The sequence below is a fragment of the Schistocerca americana genome, chromosome 2 (assembly GCF_021461395.2).
Source record: "Schistocerca americana isolate TAMUIC-IGC-003095 chromosome 2, iqSchAmer2.1, whole genome shotgun sequence".
Lineage (NCBI taxonomy): Eukaryota > Metazoa > Arthropoda > Insecta > Orthoptera > Acrididae > Schistocerca > Schistocerca americana.
Genome location: NC_060120.1, coordinates 309,267,885 through 309,291,069, shown reverse-complemented (window position 1 = coordinate 309,291,069; position 23,185 = coordinate 309,267,885). Strand labels below are relative to the sequence as shown.

At 43.4% G+C, this 23,185-nt stretch overlaps 1 protein-coding gene across 1 annotated transcript in view; it reads left to right on the top strand.

Moving 5' to 3' along the window:
* The window catches only part of LOC124594902 (low density lipoprotein receptor adapter protein 1-like), a 197,179-nt gene that overhangs the window by 146,074 nt on the left and 27,920 nt on the right, over nt 1-23,185 (top strand). The window contains exon 3 of the mRNA XM_047133377.1: nt 14,690-14,802. Within this exon, the coding sequence (XP_046989333.1) occupies nt 14,690-14,802 (113 nt within the window). The remainder of the gene's footprint in view (nt 1-14,689; nt 14,803-23,185) is intronic.

Genomic DNA, 23,185 nt, shown 5'->3' with positions numbered 1-23,185 from the left:
CCTTGTACGAGCTCCACTGCACCCATGGATGCCCACCTAAATGTTCCCCAGAGCATAATGGAGCCGCCGGCAACTTGTCTCTGTTCTACAGTACAGATGTCAAGGAGTTGTTCCCCATGGAAAACAACGGATTCGCGCTCTCTCATCAACATGATGAAGAAGGTTCGGGGTTCACCAGACCATGCAACGCTTTGCCACTGCGCCAACGTCCAGTGCTGATGGTCACGTGCCCATTTCAGTCGTAGTTGGCGATGCCGTAATGTTAACATTGGCACATGGATGGGTCGTCGGCTGTGGAGGCCCATCGTCAGGAGTGTTCGGTGCACTGTGTGTTCACATTTGTACTTTGCCCAGCTTTAAAGTATGATGTTAGTTCCGCTACAGTTGACCGCCTTCCCTGTTTTATCAGACTGCTCAGTCTGCGACGTTCGACACCTGTAATGATGGGTGGCCGTCCGACTCCGCGCAGTCTGGACGTGTTTTCACCTTGGATTCGCCACGCCTTGAACACACTCACCACAGCACTCCTCGAACACCCGACAAGTCATGCAGTTTCCGAAATGCTATTGCTGAGCCTGCCGGCCGTCCATATCTGTCCTCGGACAGATTCGGACAGATCGCGCGCCTTACCCACTCTACACACGGACAGCACGTTCATTGATACTTCATGCACCAAGCGTGTGTCTGAGTAACAGTCATTCCTCGCCAGGTGACGCTGCTATCGCCTGGACGGGTTTATATCGATATAGGTCGGTGTTCATAATGTTCTGGCTGATCTGTATATACTGTTTGTAGTCTTTTTGTATTTTTTGCTGCCCGCCGGAGTGGCCGAGCGGTTCTAGGCGCTACAGTCTGGAACCGCGCGACCGCTACGGTCGCAGGTTCGAATCCTGCCTCGGGCATGGATGTGTGTGATGTCCTAAGGTTAGTTAGGTTTAAGTAGTTCTATGTTCTAGGGGGCTGATGACCTCAGCAGTTAAGTCCCATAGTGCTCAGAGTCATTTGAACCATTTGTATTATTTGCTCATTTACAAATTCATCTCCGTAATCTATACAGTAAGAATAAAAGTTTTGCCTGTCTGAGAAGAGCAGTTAAAGGTAGTTCCTCCAAGCAAGGAAGTACGCAGGTTCGATGCATACATATCTATGTCTGCATACAATCTTTCAAGTCAACATGCGGTGCATGTCGAAGGGTACCTTGTACCATTGCTTGTCATTCCCTCTCTTGTTCCAGTCGCAATTGGAGGGGTGGACAGTCCATATGCTTCGGTACGAGTTCTGATTTCTCATACCTTGTCTACGCAGTCCTTACTCAATATGTGCATAAGTGGCACCAGAATCGTTCTGCAGTCTGTGGCAAATGCCGGTTCTCTAAACTATTTCAGTAGTGTTTGTGAGAGGAGCGTCGTCTTCCTCCTAGGGATTCCCATTTGAGTTCACGGAGGGTTTCCGTAATACTCGCGCGTTGATCAAACCTACGGATAACAAATATAGCAGCACGCCTTTGAATTGCATCGATGTCTTTCTTTAATCCAATCTGTTGGGTGTCCTAAACAATCGAATAGTAGTGAAGAGTGGGTTCTATTCGCGGGCTGCTTTGTAGATGAGCTACACTTTTCTAAAATTCTCCCAATAAACCGAAGTCGATCATTAGCCTTCGCTACTACTGTCCACGCATGCTTTTTCCATTTCATATCGCTTTGCATCGTTACGCCTAGATACCTAATCGACGTCACTGCATCAAGCTGTATTCGAGCAAAACAGGACTGTTTTTCATGCTCATCTGCAACAACTTACAGTTTTACACAGATATAGTAGCTAGCACACATTTCACAAACGTATAAAGTCAGTGATGTGTCGGTAACTTCGAAAACGCTCTTCAGTAGGCTATCAGTCTCTGATGTCGGCGGCGACTTTTCATAAGTTAGCCTATACTAGAAACTAGAAATCTAATCGAAAGGAAGGATGGTTACAGTTTACATTCCGTCGGCACCGAAGCCATTGGAGAAGTTGAACAAGGATATGCACGGAAATCGGTTATGGCTTTCTCGAAGTAGCTAACCCAGGGTTGATTAAAATGAATCAAGTTGGCCGGAATAGAATTGCAGTTGAAGGAAAAGACTCCTAGCGCGCAAGCGTAGGCGAAGAAACAAGAGTGGATGACATGCCATCAGTAGAACTGACCAGTCGGCGAGACAGCCCGCCCACGAGAGAAACGCGTCAATTGGTTTTGTTTAGCAGTACATATCGCAGTTTTTGTCTCATATTACCAGTTTCAAATTTGAAGCAATCCGTCTTCAGATATATCCTTGTTATCAAATGACTCGTCAATTAAGGAGCTACGTAGCCTCCACAAGGCAAAGAATCAGCAGTAGAGATGTGTCACTTGGCTCGGCCGAAAGACATACAAAGCATCACATGTGCGAGGTGCCCTTTTCATCTGTCTGCTGCTTGCAGTTGACATTACCCATCCGACTTCTGCCTCACGTCACTCCCAGAGGGGACAGCTGCGAGATCGGCCACAGAGCACGTGTCAAGGGCATGGCTGCTGTCCAACAAGCTCCGCATGCACTTTCCTCTACCTTCTGGGGTCAGTGCTCCACGAACTACTGGCGGAAGGTACTACTTATACCAATATCTCACCCCGTCGCCCCTTTCCTTGTTCCATTTTGCGAAGGGCGCGTGGGACGAATGATGATCGGTAAATCACTGAATTAGTTCTAATTTCTTCCAGTTGTAGCCATTTTGCGACAAGTATGTGGGAGGGAGTAACATGTTGCGCAACTTTTCTTAGAACGAACGTTCTCGGAATTTACACGGAAAATGTCTCCGTGATGCACAACACTTCTCTTGCAGCGTTTGCTACTGCACTTTGTGGAGCATATCCGTAACGCTCTCGCACCGACTAAAATTTAATCACTGAACGGTCCCGCGAAGAAACGCTTCACTCTTGGTCGAACCTCGTCTACCTCTTCTATTACTCCAACTTGGTAAGAGTCCCAGACTGATTAGCAATACTTAAAAATCGATCGAACAAATCTTTTGTAAGCCACTTCTTTCGTGAACGAATCACATTTTCTTAAGGTTCTTTCAACGCATCTCAGCCTGGTATCTGCTTCAGTTACAATTTGTTTTATATGTTTTCCACTTGCACTACCTCCGAATCGTTACTCCTTGGTGTTTTCCGATCTCTGGCGAAGTGTCGCCAATAATATAATCGAACATAGTGGATCTTTTCATCTGTTTTGCTCAGTACGATAAATTTATTTACGTTCAGGGCCTACTGCACCAAAGGTCGATCCTTTGCACGTCTCCAAAAATGGTTCAAATGGCTCTGAGCACTATGGGACTTAACATCTGAGGTCATCAGTCCCCTAGACTCAGAACTACTTAAACCTAACTAACCTAAGGACAGCACACACATCCATGCCCGAGGCAGGATTCGAACCTGCGACCGTAGCAGCAGCGCGGTTCCGGTCTGAAGCGCCTAGAACCGCTCGGCCACATCGGCCGGCTTGCAGGTTTCCCTGCAACTGGCTATTGCCTTCTGTTGTACAGACAACTGCATCGTCCGAAATGGCCTCAAGTAGCTTCCGATACTGTCGAGGACATAATTTCTTCTCTGGATAGTCTGCAAATCACATTTAAGTGCCTGGCAGAGGGTTCATCGAACCACCTTCACAATTCTCTATTATTCCAATCTCGTATAGCGCGCAGAAAGAACGAACACCTGTATCTTTCCGTACGAGCCCTGATTTCAGTTATTTTATCTTTGTGATCGTTCCTCTCTGTGTAGGCCGGTGTCAACAAAAATTTTTCGCATTCGGAGGAGAAAGTTGGTGATTCTAATTTCGTGAGAAGATTCCGTCGCAACGAAAAACACCTTTCTTTTAATGATATCCAGCCCAAATCCTTTATCATTACTGTAACACTCTCTCCGATATTTCGCGATAATACGAAACGTGCAGCCCTTCTTTGAACTTTTTCGATGTACTCCGTCAGTCCTATCTGGTAAGGATCCCACACCTCGCAGCAGTATTCTAAAAGAGGACGGACAAGTGTAGTGTAGGCAGTCTCCTTAGTAGATCTGTTATATTTTCTAAGTGTCTTGAAAATAAAACGCAGTCTTTGGTTAGCCTCCCCCACAACATTTTCTATGTGTTCCTTCCAATTTGAGTGGTTCGTAATTGTAATACCTAGGTATTTTGTTGAATTTACGGCTTTTACATTAGACTGATTTATCGTGTAACGGAAGTTTAACGAATTCCTTTTAGCACTTATGTGATGCCCTCACTTTTTTCGTTATTTAGGGTCAACTGCTAATTTTCGCACCATTCACATATCTTTTCTTTTGATCTTCTGATGACTTTATTAGTCGATAAACGACAGCGTCATCTGCAAACAACCTAAGACGGCTGCTGAGATTGTCTCCCAAATCGTTTATATAGATAAGGAATAGCAAAGGGCCTATAACACTACCTTGGGGAACGCCAGAAATCACTTCTGTTTTACGCGATGACTTTCCGTCAGTTACTACGAACTGTGACCTCTCACACAGGAAATCACAAATTCGGTCACATTACTGTGACGATATTCCATAAGCACGCAATTTCACTTCGAGCTGCTTTACACACTGAGTAGTTATAATTAAAGTGGCGCTACTCACAGAGGTCCAGCATGGGCTGTAATTACCGTACGGCAATAAAACTTGGTAGATAGGCTAATGCGTTGGTGCGCAACCGATTTACGCTGAAAAAAATTAGGGCCAAATTTGCAAACGCACCAACGCATTAGCACATCTACCAAGTTTTGCTGCCATACGATAATTACAGCCCACTCTGGTCCTCTGTGAGCTGCAGCTCTTTAATTATAGCTACTCAGTATATTAAAGATCTCATGGACAGCATCGGAAGCTACTTGAAGCCGTTTCAGACGATGCAGTTGTCTGTATGACTTTAGCAACTACAGAAGGCAATAGCGAATTGCAGGGAGGCCTGCAGAGGATCGACGTTTGGTGCAGAGATCGGCAGTAGGCCCTGAACTTAAATAAATGTATCGTACTGAGCAAAACAGGTGAAAAGATCCATTATGTTCGATTACGTTATTGGTGAAATATCACTAGAAACCGTAAAATATCAAGGAGTAACCATCCGGAGCTACTTAAAGCGGAATGAACATATAAAACAAATTGTAGGAGAAGCAGATACCAGGCTGAGATGCGTTGAAAAAAATCTTGAAAAAGTGTGATTCGTCCACGAAAGAAGTCAGTTTGGTTTCCAGATGGGTTTTTCAACGGAAAGTGCTATATATACTTTCACTAAGGAAATATTAAATGCTCTGAGTAACCGGAAGTCACCCGTTGGGATTTTTTGTGATCTCTCAAAGGCTTTTGATTGTGTAAATCCTGGAATACTTCTATATAAGCTCAAGTACTGTGGTATGAATGGGACAGTGCTCAAATGGTTTAACTCATACCTAACTGGAAGAGTGCAGAAAGCTGAAATAAGCAGTTTACATAATATGCAAAAAAACTGGTGATTTCTCAAACTGGGGAACAATCAAGAATGGGTTGCCGCAAGGTTCGGTCTTGGGTCCTCTGCTGTTCGTAATATATATTAATTACTTGCCATTCTATATTCACGAAGAACAAAGCTGGTACTTTTTGACGATGATTCAAGTATAGCTAACACACCCAACAGACAAGAATTAACTGGTGAAATTGTAAACGATGTTTTTCAGAAAATCATTAAGTGGTTCTCTGCAAATGGGCTCTCATTAAACTGACTAAACACAGTATATACAGTTCCAAACAGTAAATGGAATGACACCATTAATAAATGTAGACTTCGACCAGAAATCGGTAGCTAAGGTAGAATATTCAAAATTTCTAGGTGTATGCAATGATGAGGGGTTGAACTGGAAAATACACACTGAGGATCTGCTGAAACGTTTGAGTTGAGCTACTTGTGCTATTAGGGTCATTGCAAATTTTGGCGATGTACATCTCAGTAAATTAGCTTACCACGCCTATTTTCATTCTCTGCTTTCGTATGGCATCATATTCTGGGGTAACTCATCATTGAGTAAAAGAGTGTTCATTGCACAAATGCGTGTAATCACAATAATTGCTGGAGCTCATACAAGATCATCCTGCAGACACTTATTTAAAGAGCTAAAGATCTTCACTGTAGCCTCACAATATATATATATTCACTAATGAAATTTGTTATTAACAATCCGAACGAATTCAAAAGTAATAATAGTGTACATGGCTACAACACTAGGAAAAAGGATGATCTTCACTACTCAAGGTTAAATCTAGCTTTGGCTCAGAAGGGGGTAAATAATGCTGCCACAAAAGTCTTTGGTCACTTACCTAATAGCATCAAAAATCTGACAGATAGCCGTATAGCATTTAAAAGCAAATTAAAAGAATTTCTTAATGGCAATTCCTTCTACTCATTAGATGAATTTCTGGATATAGTAAGTGGGTAATTTCCCCAACCCCAACAAAACAAAAATTTTAAAATGTTAAGTGTCATGTAATATTTTGTGTAATGTAATATCTTGTATAGACACCTTTTATTAACCTGACACGTTCCACATCATTACGAAGTGTCGTATTCATGATCTTTGGAACAAATACTAATCTAATCTAAAAGATGTTCGATCGATTCTTAAATATTGCTCACCGGTCTGGGACTGCGGCAGGATCTGCTTATGAAATTTCAATCGCCAACTTTCTCCTGGGAGTGTTAAAATACTTTGTTGACGCCCACCTACATAGGGAGAAACTATCATCATAATAAAATAAGAGCAACGAGACCGCGCACGGGAAGATTGAAGTGTTTGTTTTTCCCGCGCGCTGTGGAACGGTAGAGAAGTAGCTTGAAGTTGGTCCGATGAGGCCTCTGCCAGGCACTTAATTGTGAAATGCAGAGTAATACGTAGGTGTAGATGTAAATGTAGGTCAGCGTACAGAACGTGTCCCTGGGAAACATGTTCAACCTCAGCGCCAAAACTGACATGGATTCAGGCCAAGTGCTCTTGCAGGCCATGCATCTGGAAAACCTCTGGAGATAACACGTTCGTGGAAGCCTGCATTAAGCAGATCTTTCACTGGCCGAGAGACATGAGATGTTGCCTCATTTTGCATGGAAACAGTGGTTCCCAAACAGTTGCGTTCTTCCAAAGCAGGCCTTACATGCTGTACAAGGAAGTCTCGATAACGCGCAGACGTCATGGTACACCAGCAGGTGCTATGGGTGTATTCTCTTCGTAGAAGAACGGACCGAGAATAAAGGTGCTTGTAAGTCCATACCACACAGTCACGTACTGCGAGTGCAATGCCTCTTTGTGTACAACACGCGGTTTAACACTCCTTCAGATTCGGCGGTTCTATATATTCACTGCACCCTATAGGGTAAAATGTGTCTTGTCACTTCACAGAATATTGCCCGGCCGCATGTCACCAACTTCGATCCATGCCAGAAACCGAAGAGCAATTTGAGAACGTTGCTGCCCCGTCTGGATATTGTACTGATACCAGTGTAAAATAGCCCTCAAAACGTTCCATACTTTTGACCTTAGGATGGACAATTTTTTGACACTGCGGGAACACTAGCACTACGCGGGTGACGCACGATCAGTTTTAACAACAGCAACCTCGTCAATAAATTTCACCTGATAGGACGCCTTCCCCTTCTAGGTGCCGCACCAGGCTCATCCGCCTTTTCAAATTTCATTACCATCTTCATTATCATCTTTTTTGATGCAGTCGACCTTCTCCTCAGACTTTACAGTCGGCGATACTCTCTCAATGCAGCACTGTAATTGCTGCAGCTCCAATAAAACAGTTCCAGCATCAGTGCGCGGCCCCTCTTCTCGCTAGCCGTGCTGTTCACTCAAGTGCGGCTTGTCAAGTGACAGCGTGGAAGTCATACAGCCACACAAACAGTGGACAGTGACAGATTTCACCTAGTGACCAAAATGGGAATTAATTTTTTCCATCCTAAACTGGTTCCGCATTAATGCATTAGCATATCTGCCAAGTTTCGCTGCTATACGATAATGATAGCCCACACTCGGTCTCTGTGAGTAGCTGCAGTTTAATTACACTACTGGCCATTAAAATTGCTACACCAAGAAGAAATGCAGATGATAAACGGGTATTCATTGGACAAATATATTATACTAGAACTGACATGTGATTACATTTTCACGCAATTTGGGTGCGTAGATCCTGAGAAATCAGTACCCAGGACAACCACCTCTGGCCGTAATAACTGCCTTGATACGCCAGGACATTGAGTCAAACAGAGCTTGGATGGCGAGTAAAGGTACAGCTGCCCATGCAGCTCCAACACGATACCACAGTTCATCAAGAGTAGTGACTGGCGTATCGTGACGAGCCAGTTGCTCGGCCACCATTAACCAGACATTTTCAATTGGTGAGAGATCTGGAGAATGTGCTGGCCAGGGTAGCAGTCGAACATTTTCTGTATCCAGAAAGACCCGTACAGGCCCTGCAACATGCGGTCGTGCATTATTCTGCTGAAATGTAGGGTTTCGCAGGGATCGAATGAAGGATAGAGCCACGGGTCGTAACACATCTGAAAAGTAACGTCCACTGCTCAAAGTGCCGTCAATGCGAACAAGAGGTGACCGAGACGTGTAACCAATGGCACCCCATACCATCACGCCTGGTAATATGCCAGTATGGCGATGACGAATACACGCTTCCAATGTGCGTTCACTGCGATGTCGGGAAACACGGATGCGACCATCATGATGCTGTAAACAGAACCTGGATTCATCCGAAAAAATGACGTTTTGCCATTCGTGCACCCAGGTTCGTCGTTGAGTACACCATCGCAGGCGCTCCTGTCTGTGTTGCAGCGTCAAGGGTAACCGCAGCCATGGTCCTCGAGCTGATAGTGCATGCTGTGGTTGTTGTCTCGCAAACGTCTCCATCTGTTGACTCAGGGATCGAGACGTGGCTGCACGATCCGTTACAGCCACGCGGATAAGATGCCTGTCATCTCCACTGCTAGTGATACGAGGCCGTTGGGATCCAGCACGGCGTTCCGTATTACCCTCCTGAACCCACCGATTCCATATTCTGCTAACAGTCATTGGATCTCGACCAACGCGAGCAGCAATGTCGCGATACGACAAACCGCAATCGCGATAGGCTACAATCCGACTTTTATCAAAGTCGGAAGCGTGATGGTACGCATTTCTCCTCCTTACACGAGGCATCACAACAACGTTTCCCCAGCCAACGCCGGTCAACTGCTGTTTGTGTATGAGAAATCGGTTTGCAAACTTTCCTCATGTAGCACGTTGTAGGTGTCGCCACCGGCGCCAACCCTGTGTGAATGCTCTGAAAAGCTAATCATTTGCATATCACAGCATCTTCTTCCCGTCGGTTAAATTTCGCGTCTGTAGCGCGTCATCTTCGTGGTGTAGCAATTCTAATGGCCAGTAGTGTATATTGTTAACAGTAACGGTCGTGTCATGCTGTTCTGCAATGTTCACCAAACTGCCTTCACATCTCTCTGATTTATTCCGTTCAGGTCGACGTGCTGAGTTTTATACGCAAGCAGTTCATGAACCCAACTATAAATATGGTTCGGCACTCGGTAAGCTCGAATTTTCTTCTCTAAACTGTATAAACGCCCATCCTGAAGTCACAGAACACGCCATCATCGCTCGCTCGCTGACAAGGACACGTACTCATCACTTTCGAATACACAAAGACCTCCTAGCGGCATTTGGGGAAAATCTAACTTAACGTCATTCTGCAATCCAGCGTCTCTCGAGTGCAACGCTCACTTTCTCAACCAGCTTTTCCTCAGCTGGTCATGTCGACTAAAAGTCGCGAGAAGGATCAGTGTCAGCTGCAGAAACCACGCCTTGCACGAGCTACTCTAATTGTCCGGCATTGCCAGACGTTCCCGAGGAAATTACCGGTGTAACGAATGGCACGTTGGGAAGGTGGAGACCGACGTGGGAAGGACATGATCAGCGGCCTCGCATGTCATGTCATAGCTGCTGCAAACGGACACGTTTTAAGAGTTGGCTACACGCTTTTCTCTTCATTGTTAACCAATATTAATACTTGCTCTTGAAAGGTACAGAGAAATGAAAGAAAGACTGAGGTACTTTCAATTAACTCAGCAGAGTAAGACTTCTTTGACTGCAGAGCATATTTCGTTGTGTGTATCACTCTGTGGCGATGTTCTTGAGGACAATATTATGGAAATGGAAGAGGATGTAGATGAAGATGAAATACGAGACATGATACTGCGTGAAGAGTTTGACAGAGCACTGAAAGACCTAAGACGAAACAAGGCCCCAGGAGTAGACAACATTCCATTAGAACTACTGACAGCCTTGGGAGAGCCAGGCCTAACAAAACTCTACCATCTAGTGAGCAAGATGTATGAGACAGGCGAAATACCCTCAGACTTCAATGAGAATATAATAATTCCAATCCCAAATAAAGCTGGTGTTAACAAATGTGAAAATTACCGAACTATCAGTTTAATAAGCCACGGCTGCAAAATACTAACACGAATTCTTTACAGACGAATGGAAAAACTGGTAGAAGCCGACCTCGGGGATAATCAGTTTGTATTCCGTAGAAATGTTGGAACACGTGAGCCAATACTGACCCTACGACTTATCTTAGAAAATAGATTAAGGAAAGGCAAACCTACGTTTCTAGCACCTGTAGACTTAGAGAAATCTTTTGACAATGTTGACTGGAATACTCTCTTTCAAACTCTGAATATGGCATGGGTAAAATACAGGGAGCGATAGGCTATTTACAATTTGTACAGAAACCAGATCGCAGTTATAAGAGTCGAGGGGCATGAAAGGGAAACAGTGGTTGGGAAGGGAGTGAGACAGGGTTGTAACGTCTCCCCGATGTTATTCAATCTGTATATTGAGCAAGCAGTAAAGGAAACAAAAGAAAAATTAGGAGTGGGAATTAAAAATCATGGAGAAGAAATAAAAACTTTGAGGTTCGCCGATGACACTGTAATTCTGTCAGAGACAGCAAAGGACCTGGAAGAGCAGCTGAATGGAATGGACAGTGTCTTGAAAGGAGGGTATAAGAGGAACATCAACAAAAGCAAAACGAGGATAATGTAATGTAGTCGAATTAAATCGGGAGATGCTGCGGGAAATAGATTGGGAAATGAGACGCTTAAAGTAGTAAAGGAGTTTTGCTATTTGGGGAGCAAAATAACTGATGATGGTCGAGGTAGAGAAGATATAATATGTAGACTGGCAATGGCAAGGAAAGCGTTTCTGAAGAAGAGAAATTTGTTAACATCGAGTATAGATTTAAGTGTCAGGAAATCGTTTCTGAAAGTATTTGTATGGAGTGTATGGAAGTGAAGAGAATAGAAGCTTTCGAAATGTGATGCTACAGAAGAATGCTGAAGATTAGATGGGTAGATCACATAACTAATGAGGAGGTATTGAATAGAATTGGAGAGAAGAGAAATTTGTGGCACAACTTAACTAGAAGAAGGGATCGGTTGGTAGGGCATATCCTGAGGCATCAAGGGATCACCAATATAGTATTGGAGGGCAGCGTGGAGGATAAAAATCGTAGAAGGATACCAAGAGATGAATACACTAAAGAGATTCAGAAGGATGAAGGTTGCAGTAGGTACTGGGAGATGAAGAAGCTTGCACAGGATAGAGTAGCATGGAGAGCTGCATCAAACTAGTCTCTGGACTGAAGACCACAACAACAACATCACCCTCTGGAGAGGGGACTTAACGGACTGAAAATTTTGTGTGTAAGGTAAACAACAGGTGTGAAGCCATCGCAAACATTTCTTGGACAGATCAGTTCCTTGAGCCATATTAAGATCTGGAACGACATGCGCATCACTTCTATAATTACTTGGGATGCTTCTCTAAAGTTCTTGCTGAATTCGGAACAGGCAACGGTACTGTCAGATTTCGTTCTGCGATAAACGAGGGTGTCCACAGAAGTTTATTCACCGGGGGCAAGAGTCTAAGAGTGGCATTTTTTATATAACTGATTCTTTGATTTTGATAACGTATCGTCCTCCAAGAACTAATTTTGATAAGAAGTATATAAAACTTACTGTTTTTATACAGTTCATAGTTATCCAATCGATGTTTTTAAGGTAGACTACTTTGATGCTTAAATGGTATGCAGATTTTTCATTAATATACCCAAAGTACATCTTCTGATATTATTAATATGAAAATTAATGCCTCATTTTTCATTCAACAATGTAACATAACATCCTTCTTATGATTAAATCCATGGTATCCAACTAATTACTAACAAAAATATTTTTATTCACGCCCCAATATTGTTAGGTTGATACTGTTGGGTAGCAATAAAAATAATTAGTTAAAAATAACGCATTTACACTCCTCAAAGTGCAGAAACGGGAAACAAGCTTATTCAGTTTTAATGCCACCGTTAACACTTTCTTCGCTTACGAAATTCACATCTACCATGTTAATTGATCACTGGTTCATTTTTATGCTTTCGATTATTTAATGCTGACTGATTTAATCGAAGATGAACAGAATATGTTTTGAATGATATATTTTGTACTTTTTGAGTAAAATGTAACCCAGCATTCATTAGGTGAATGGGAGAACCTCCCAAAAACAAACTGAACTTGGCAGAATCGACTTTTTAAAAGCCTACGACTGAACCAAGATGGTATTTGTTACCCCAGTTTATCACATTTTTGTGTAGCCGTAACAACTGGACTGCATGCTGCATGCCATAGAGTTTGAGAAAGTCTCAATTCCTCGAGCGGACATTTTTTCGAACTTGAAATTTCAATTATTTCTTTCCTCTTCTCGACTGAGGCATTCCAGTCCACAGACGAAGAAAAGATATACACACCCAGCGTATAACAAGGCTGTGTTCTCCAGAGCTCTTCCATGTAAAACTGAATGTAGAACCGGTAAGCTATCAAGGCACTCCTTTGTCCACAAACACGTAGGGGACCAGTATTGTTGCTAGGTAGAGCAATAGGCGGAGGGGGCGTCTTTGCGGGAATTTGGAATGGAGGTCGGGCAGATGTACTGCAGCCATGTTTTGATTGTAATGGGAACTGTTGCCGGAAACAGCGTCCCAGGGTTTTGGACCTGCCATTTTCTGCTACTCGATAATGTCTGTACGAGCAAGCGACGGATTATGGACGCCATTTCGATAACGTTCTGTAAGGTTTCCCGTCCGCCTTGACCGCAGGACAGCGCCGAAACCATCGCTGCACCAAGGAAACAGTGTAGTTCCCGTGAACAGTGTGACAACCAAACCCAAGTTATACGGGGCGTCTCTGCGAAGACGCGTCATGCGCATTATCTGTGGAATTTCAGTAGATATTTCCAATTTAGTTTTCTCAAAGTGTAGTTGGAATCAGCCCAAACAAATACTGCCCATTACGTCTTTTATGCGGCGCTCAGTGACGGCGGAAAGCGTCGGTTTGTTTCCCGTTACAAAGAAAATTATTTTTTAAGCGGAAGTTTTCATCTCAATTGAGGTCTCCCTCCCCATCCAAAATCCCTTTCACGCCCCATCTCACATGCTACTCCCCCAAAACTCGAACAGCATTGCGGAGGCTCTCCAACTGTATTGGAACAGCACCGCAGTATCGAACGAAACGAGGGACACTGCCTGAAACTGAGGCATAGGTGCTTTAATAAAATTAAACTATATGGTTCCAGATACGTTGGAATTTGGACTGAGGAGGGAGGCGTGCTGGGGTAGTCCGTGGAGTTGCGAAAAAGTCGCTGTAGCAGGGTGGCGTAGTGGTTAGTGCATCTGCCTATTGAACTGGAGACCCGGGTTTGAATCCTGACATTGGTACAAATTTTTATTCGTCGCTTCAGTCTACGTTAACCTTTCTTTTTCGAGGTGACAATTAAAACATTATGACTAATGCTGATACTTTCTTTCATGCCTGGTAATGTTAAATATGCTTCCAGAATGAGATTTTCACTCTGCAGCGGATTGTGCGCTGACATGAAACTTCCTGGAAGATTAAAACTGTGTGCCGGACCGAGACTCGAACTCAGGACCTTTGCCTTTCGTGGGCAAGTGCTCTACCAACTGAGCTACCCGAGCACGACTCACGCCCGGCCCTCACAGCTTTACTTCTGCCAGTATCTCGTCCTCTATCTTCCAAACTTTACAGAAGCTCTCCTGCGAACCATAGAGGACTAGCACTCCTGAAAGAAAGCTAAGCCAATCCTTTCTTTCAGGAGTGCTAGTCCTCCATGGTTCGCAGGAGAGCTTCTGTAAAGTTTGGAAGGTAGGGGACGAGATACTGGCAGAACTAAAGCTGTGAGGGCCGGGCGTGAGTCGTGCTCGGGTAGCTCAGTTGGTAGAGCACTTGCCCACGAAAGGCAAAGGTCTCGAGATCGAGTCTCGGTTCGGCACACAGTATTAATCTTCCAGGAAGTTCCGTTAAATATGCTGTTTACTAGAATCATTGCTAGAAATATGCGAGAAATTTGTCATGAGAAAAAACTATGTAGAGCCGAATAGCAAGAGTGGGCAAGTACTGGCCCTTGCCACCCCCACCCCCTGCGGACCCCAATGGTGAGAGCTACGGTGATGAGAACAGGCAGCAGATGGCGTGAATTGGTGGTACCTGGACTGTTGCAGGCGAAGGCGGGCGGCCGAAAGCTGCCGCGCGTCGCCGTCTCTGTCAGCCTGCGGGGCATCCGCGTGTGCGACGTCTCCTCCGAGGAGATGCTGCTCGACGTCTCCATCTACAGGTGAGCGCTGCATCTGGCTAGTCAGCTGCACCTGCCAGTGGCATGCAAATAAGACGAGTGCAGAGAGGGGGCTCTCCGGACACAATACACTACAGGCCATTAAAATTGCTACACCAAGAAGAAATGCAGATTTATTGGACAAATATATTATACTAGAACTGACATGTGATTATATTTTCAAGCAATTTGGGTGCATAGACCCTGAGAAATCAGTACCCAGAACAACCACCTCCGGCCGTAATAACGGCCTTGATACGCCTGGGCATTGAGTCAAACAGAGCTTGGATGGCGTGTACAGGTACAGCTGCCCATGCAGCTCCAACACGATACCACAGTTCATCAAGAGTAGTGACTGGCGTATTGTGACGAGCCAGTTGCTCGGCCACCATTAACCAGACATTTTCAATTGGTGAGAGATCTGGAGAATGTGCTGGCCAGGGCAGCAGACGAACATTTTCTGTATCCAGAAAGACCCGTACAGGACCTGCAACTTGCGGTCGTGCATTGTCCTTCTGAAATGTAGGGTTTCACAGGGATCGAATGAAGGGTAGAGCCACGGGTCGTAACACATCTGAAATTTAACGTCCACTGTTCAAAGTGCCGTCAATGCGAACAATTGGTAACCGAGACGTGTAACCTATGGCACCCCATACCATCACGCCGGGTGATACTCCAGTATGGCGATGACGAATACATGCTTCCAATGTGCGTTCAGCGCGATGTCGCCAAACACGGATGCGACCATCATCATGCTGTAAACAGAACCTGGATTCAACCGAAAAAATTACGTTTTGCCTTTCGTGCACCCAGGTCCAACGTTGAGTACACCATCGCAGGCGCTCCTGTCTGTGATGCAGCGTCACGGGTAACCGCAGCCGTGGTCTCCGAGCTGATAGTCCATGCTGCTGCTAACGTCGTCGAACTGTTCCTGCAGATGGTTGTTGTCTTGCAAACGTCCCCATCTGTTGACTCAGGGATCGAGACATGGTTGCACAATCCGTTACAGCCATGCGGATAAGATGCCTGTCAGCTCGACTGCTATTGATACGAGGCCGTTGGGATCCAGCACGGCGTTCCGTATTACCCTCCTGAACCCACCGATTCCATATTCTGCTAACAGTCATTGGATCTCGACCAACGCGAGCATCAATGTCACAATACGATAAACTGCAATAGCGATAGGCTACAATCCGACCTTTATCAAAGTCGGAAACGTTATAGTACGCATTTCTCCTCCTTACACGAGGCATCACAACGTTTCACTAGGCAACGCCGGTCAACCGCTGTTTGTGTATGAGAAATCGGTTGGAAACTTTCCTCATGTCAGCACGTTGTAGGTGTCGCCACCGGCGCCAACCTTGTGTGAATGCTCTGAAAAGCTAATCATTTGCATATCACAGCATCTTCTTCCTGTCGTTTAAATGTCCCATCTTTAGCACGTCATCTTCGTGGTGTAGCAATTTTAATGGCCAGTAGTGTATGACTCACCCATTAAAATAGCACACTGGTCGCATTGGAGCTCTTAGATGATGTAGAACTGGTACCGCCATGTGACCCTTCACCGCCGTTGTAAGTCATGGTAGTGAAGTGCCTATCGATTATACGGAATCAACTACATAAGCATAGACCAGTGTGGTTTAAATTGAAAGAAATACACTGAAACGCCAAACAAACTGGTACAGGCATGCGTATTTAAATACAGAGTTATGTAAACAGGCAGGATACGGTGCTGTGGTCGGCAACGCCTATATAAGACGACTAGTGTCTAGCGTCGTTGTTAGATCGATTACTACCGCTACAACGGCAGTCTATCAAGATTTTAAGTGAGTTTGAACGTGGTGTTATAGTCGGCGCACGAGCGATGGGACACGACATCTCTGCGGTAGCGATGAAGCGGGTATTTTCCCGTTCGACCATTTCACGACTGAACGTGAATATCAGGAATCCGGTAAAACATCAAATCTCCGACATCGCTGCGACCGGTAACCGTTCAACGTGACAGAAGTGCAATCCTTCCGCAAATTGCTCCAGATTTCAGTGCTGGGCCATCAATAAGTGTCAGTATGGGCTTTCGGAGCCGAAGACCAACTTGTGTACCCTTGATGACTGCACGGTACAAAGCTTTACGCCTCGCATGGGCCCATCAACACCGACACTGGACTGTTCATGACTGGAAACATGTTGCCTAGTCGGACGAGTCTCGTTTCAGATTGAATCGAGCCCATGGTCGTGTACGGGTATGGAGACAACTTCATGAATCCATGGACCCTGCATGTCAGCAGCGGACTGTTCAAGCTGGTGGAGGCTCTGTAATGATGTGGGGCGTGTGCAGTTGGAGTGATATGGGACCCCTGATACGTCTAGATACGATTGTGACAGGTGACACGTCCATGAGCATCCTATCTGATCACATACATCCCTTCATATCCATTATGCATTCCGACGGACAATTCTAGCAGGACAGTGCGATACCCCACACGTCCAGAATTGCTACAGAGTGGCTCCACGAACACTCTTCTGAGTTTAAACACTTCCGCTGGCCACCAAACTCCCCAGAAATGATCATTATTGAGCATATCTTGGATACCTTGCAACGTGCTGTTCAGAAGAGATCTCCACCCCCTTGTAGTCTTACGGATTTATGGACGGCCGTGCAGGATTCATGGCGTCATCTCCCTCCAGCACTACTTCAGACATTAATCGAGTACATGCCACGTCGTGTTGCGGCACTTCTGCGTACTCGCAAGGCCCCTACACAATATTAGGCAAGTGTACCAGTTTCTTTGGCTCCCCCAGGATACACGAAACTGGTCAGAACACTGTCGCAGAAACAACGAAAGAAGCATTCCAGGTTTAAAAGAACGCAAAGTTCCCTAGATTGGCGAAGTTTAACAAAAGCTCGGAATTTAGCGCAACTTCAATGCGATATGGTTTTAACAGTTTCCACAACGAAACTCTTTCTTGAAATCTGGTAAAAATCCAAAGAGATTCTGGCCGTATGTAAAGTACACCAGCGGCAAGAAGCAGTCAATACATTCACTGCGTGACAACAATGGTGATGTTATCTATGACAGTGCCACTAAAGCAGAGTTACTAAACATGGTTTTCCGAAATTTCTTCACAAAAGAAGACGAAGCATATATTCCAGAATTCGAATAGAGAACAACTGACAACATGAGCAACTTAGAAGTAGATATCCTCGGTGCAGCGAAGCAGCTTAAAATACTTAACAAAGGCAAGGCCTCCGGTTCGATTGTATACCGGCCAGGTGTCTTTCAGAATATACTGAAAAATAGCTCCATACGTAGCAATCATACACAACAGCTCGCTCGTAGAAAGATCTGTATCCAAAGACTGGAAAGTTGTACAAGCCGTACCAATACCACAGAAAGGAAATAGGAGTAATCTGCTGAATTACAGACCCATATCGCCGGCCGCGGTAGCCGAGCGGTTCTAGGCACGTCAGTCCGGAATCGCGCGGCTGCTACGGTCGCAGGTTCGAATCCTGCCTCGGGCATGGATGTGTGTGATGTCCTTAGGTTAGATAGGTTTAAGTAGTTCAAAGTTCTAGGGGACTTATGACCTCAGCTGTTAAGTCCCATAGTGCTTGGAGCCATTTGAACCATTTGAACAGACCCATATCACTAACGGCGATTTGCAGTATGATTTTGAAACATATATGCATTACCTCGAAGATAACGATTTGTTGACAAGCAGCCAACACGGATCCAGAAAATACCGTTCTTTCGCAACACAACTAACTCTTTATTCTCACGAAGTAATTAGTGCTACCGACAGGGGACATCAAAAGTGACTCCATTTTTTTAGATTTCCAGAAAGCTTTTTGACACCGTTCCTCACAAACGGAACGATGTCTAATCAAACTGGGTGCCTATGGAGTATCGTCTGTCTCAGTTATGCGACTGGATTCGTGGTTTCCTGTCAGAGAAGTTCGTAGTAACTGACGGTAGGTGATCGAGTATAACAGAAGTAATATCTGGCGTTCCCCAAGGAAATGCTATAGGCCTTCTGCTGTTCCTGATCTGCATCCGTTTCCGCAAACTCTTGCGATGTAGTGAGTGTAGAGTGTTCGATATTCCTTGTGCTCCCCAGGCATCAACCACGTATGCTGCAACTCGATCAATATGCAGTTTTTTTTAAATATCATGACAGGAACCAGTTATGAAACCAACTTCTTTTGCAAGTTCTCTGACAGACTACATTTGGTGTGCCGCAGATCCTTTTAAGAATAGGCACCACCAGTTGAGGGGAAAAGCCTGCCGTGTTGACGGTCTTCTTCAATTGATTGACGACCACTTATGAATGCGAGAACCGTTCGTAGCATTTTCGTAAAATTGCTTCAAAAGTATTCTTTAAATGTTTCCCTCGTTTTCACGCGAAACGTCACATTGCGCGGCTGTTCCCTTAAATCATGCAGAAAGTGGCACGAACATTGTATCAACTAGTTCAAATGGTTCAAATGGATCTCAGCTCTATGGGACTTAATATCTGAGGTCATCAGCCCCCTAGACTTAGAACTACTTAAACCTAACTAACCTAAGGACATCACACACATCCATGCTCGAGGCAGGATTCGACCCTGCGACTGCGGCAGCAGCGCGGTTCCTGACTGTAGCGCCTAGAACCGCTCGACAACCAAAGCCGGCATCAACTAGTGATAGTAATGGATAAAGTGTTGGCAACGGCACTTCGCTAAGGACGATTCGTTGCCGCGTAAATAGAAATTTAGATAGTTATTCGTACAGACGACGTGTTGCCTCTGTATGAACCTCAAAGTCTTTCACAATGTCTCCTCGCATCACATTGATAATTTGGTCTAATGGAAATAGTTACGAAGAAGAAATTTCGATACACCGACTGAGGACGCTGCTTTGTGCAGTTCTCGAAAATGGGAACAAATCCTCTACAAACCTAATATTGCGCTTTTCCGATTCTTGTTTAGCTCTGTTACCTTGTTTACGCTACTCTGGCGCTTCATGTACTTAAGACTTCATTTTACATATTCGAGAAAGTAACAGAAAAACTTAAATTCATTAACGATCATTTCAGTTACGTAGCGCTGAAAGACAAAAATTCAGTACCTTGTCATGAAGATGTCGATGGCATTTACGCAGTAACAGCACTTCAGATGCCCTTGCTATTCGTAACTTGCACAGTAACAATTTTTGTTCCACAAAGCTTCCATATTGGAGGCAACCTATCGTCTTTTGTACTGTGACGTCACGTATTACAGCCTTTAAGCTGTTTATGTCATTCAGCTATAAAATTCGATATATTTAATTTAGACATCTTACCATTTCACAAGCATAAAAAGGGTTTTGGCTTCGTTTGCCACTTGCATATTCCTGCTAGGACGCTATAAAGTAAGGGAACCATAGAAATATAATGTTTTGTAACGCACTGCGCACTTCAAGTTTATAATGCATTCTCTAAAACGGACAACAATTAATGAAATCAAAGAATTAAATTCGTACATTATATGCTACATTTTGACTTCTAAATACAAGTATGATCTCTAAAGTGGGCAGCTAGGAAGATCAGACTTATCAAGTGTCTCATTTCTCAGTAGTTCTGTAACACTAATAGGGTATATTGCATGGAAAATATGTATGACAAACATTCCACGAAAACAATGCAACACCCTCAATGACTGTGTTCAGCGGTTCCAGCAAATGTGCATACGAAGGAGGAGGAATTTGTAGTGTTTAGTGATCCATTTGGCACAGTTATCAGTGATCAAATGGTCAATTGTGTAGAGACTTTAATATAGATTTCTTAATACCATTCACTGTTTCCCAAAAAATAGTGAGCATGTTGCGATGTTATAACACGAAAAAGTAAACAACAAACCTACTAGACAACTAATAACAGCTCCTCTGCAATAGATGGCTTTTTTGTTAATACCGACTTGTCACTTGCTTGCATACTATACAGCATCTCTAATGGTATATCATATAACAACTACTTGGCAGTAAGTATGACTATGCCAGATGCAAATAAGCAGACAGAAGCTCTCCAACACACACACACAAAAGATCAACTGAAAAAAAAAACAATATAGCACATCTCACACATCTGCACCATAGAGCTGACTGGAAGGATGTCTACTGCAGTAGCAATATTGACAGTAAGGTTCATGAATATATGAGTGTCTTGCAACATTGCTATGAAGTGGCATTCCTAATCAAACTTGCAGCTAAGCAGTACACATGCAAAATCATCAATAACAAATGGCTAACAATAGGAATACAATCCTATTGCAGAAATAAGAGATTGCTATATCTCTACAGTAAAACTACAGACAGCAGGTTATTGCATAACTATTCCAAACAGTGCAAAAGAATTCGAAACAAAGTAATTGTATAATTGGCAGTTCATAATTAGCTCAAGTCATACATCAAATGCCATGTGGGAATTGATCAATGAAACAGTTGGTAAAAAAGGTAAGATACACTCAATAACATGCATTAAAAATGAACATGGTGTTATCACTGACCCTAAACAACTATGTGAAATATTCAACAGTCACTTCATAAACATTGCTGACAGGTTTTCTTGTTTAATCAAGACTCCCACACCCACTCGTCACTCAAATTCAGCAGTACTCCCACAATCACTTTTTCTTGACCCAGCCACGCCAAGTGAAATTTGCAATATTATAAGGCAGAAATCAAACAACCATTCCCGTGGTTTTGATGGCATATCTAATTACCTTTGAAACAAATCTGTCATCCCTTGTGTGACCCACTGTCAGATAAATTGCTCCTTATCATCAGGTAAATTCCCCAGAATTTTTAAAGCAGCAAAAGTTGTCCCTCTATTTGAAAAAAGGTGAAATGAATGGTGTAAACAACTACAGACCTATCTTCATACTATCCAGCATATCAAAAGACCTTGAGAACGCTGTACATGATCATGTTATTAATTTCTTGAAAGGTAATTAATTGCATACTGAGTCTTCATCAACTTGGCTTTCAGAAAGGGAGATCAATAAATGAAGCAACATATTCATTTTAAATGAAATCTATATTGCATTCAATGAAAGAAAACACACAACATGTGTGTTCCTTGATATCGCAAAATTTTTTGATCTTGTCAACCATGAATTACTCTTGGAGAAACTACTACATTATGGGATTAGAGGAATGAGCAATTACTGGTTTAGGTCATATCATTCAGATAAAGCACAGAACGTAGTAATCACCTCAAAAAAATGGTGAAAGTGCTCAGTCAAACGAGCAAGTAGTAAGACAAGGCATTCCCCAAGGTTCCACACTTGGTCCCCATCTATTTATAATATCTGGCCCAAAGCATTCTGGAAGGTCTACCTTTAAAGTTTGCTGATGAGACCAGTATGCTGCTTTCTAATTATTGTCATCATCAACTCAACACCAAAATAATCTGGTAAAATGGCTAAACAAAAGCAAACTTCTTCTAAATAAAGATAAACAATCTGTATTAATTTCCACTCAACATAAAGGTATCATCTGTCATAGATGATATTGGGGTAGAGAATGAGCCCATATATCGAGAAATAACCACAAAATTCCTTGGAGTGTGGGTAGATGACACACTACACTGGGACATATATGAAGACGAATTATTAAAGAGAATGAGCAGTCCTTGTTATGATTTTACTATTCTAAGAAAATTCTTTGAAATGGAAACACTATAAAGTGCCTACTTTGCATTAGTGCACTCAATAATTACGCATTGCATTCTTTTTTGGGGCTCCTCCCACAAGAAGATATTTATTATACAGAATTGAATAATTAAGACAATGAAACAAGTGCCCCTATCCTTCACCACTAGATACCTCTTTACAGAGCTCATTATCTTGCCAGTGTCTTGTATCTATATTCATTATACAGTGTGTTTCATTCAGGGAAGTTTACATATATTTACAAAAAATGAAGATGTTCACCACCAGAATACTCAACATTGCAGTGACGTATTTATAGTTGATCAATGGCTATGTAAAGGACACAACAGTGTAAGGTACAGAGTAATACTTCTGTACAAGAAGCTACCTGAAAGTGTACAGTCTTGCCAGAAAGGATTCAGACCCAAAATAAAGTCAGTGCTACAGAAACACTGCCACTGTTCTGTACGGGAATTTATGAATACTAATCTAAAATAATTTGTGTAAAGTACCTTAATATGTGTGTTACCACTTCACTTTCACTTGACTTGTTTACCTCATTTAATAGATATAACTGTTGGCTCCTTGTTATGACTTATTTGCACACATGACAACATAATGTAAATAGTGTACACAGGCATTACTCTGCAATCTTTATCTGATGACTATATGTGAACATATTGTAAGAGTGATGACTATACAGAGTGTTACAAAAAGGTA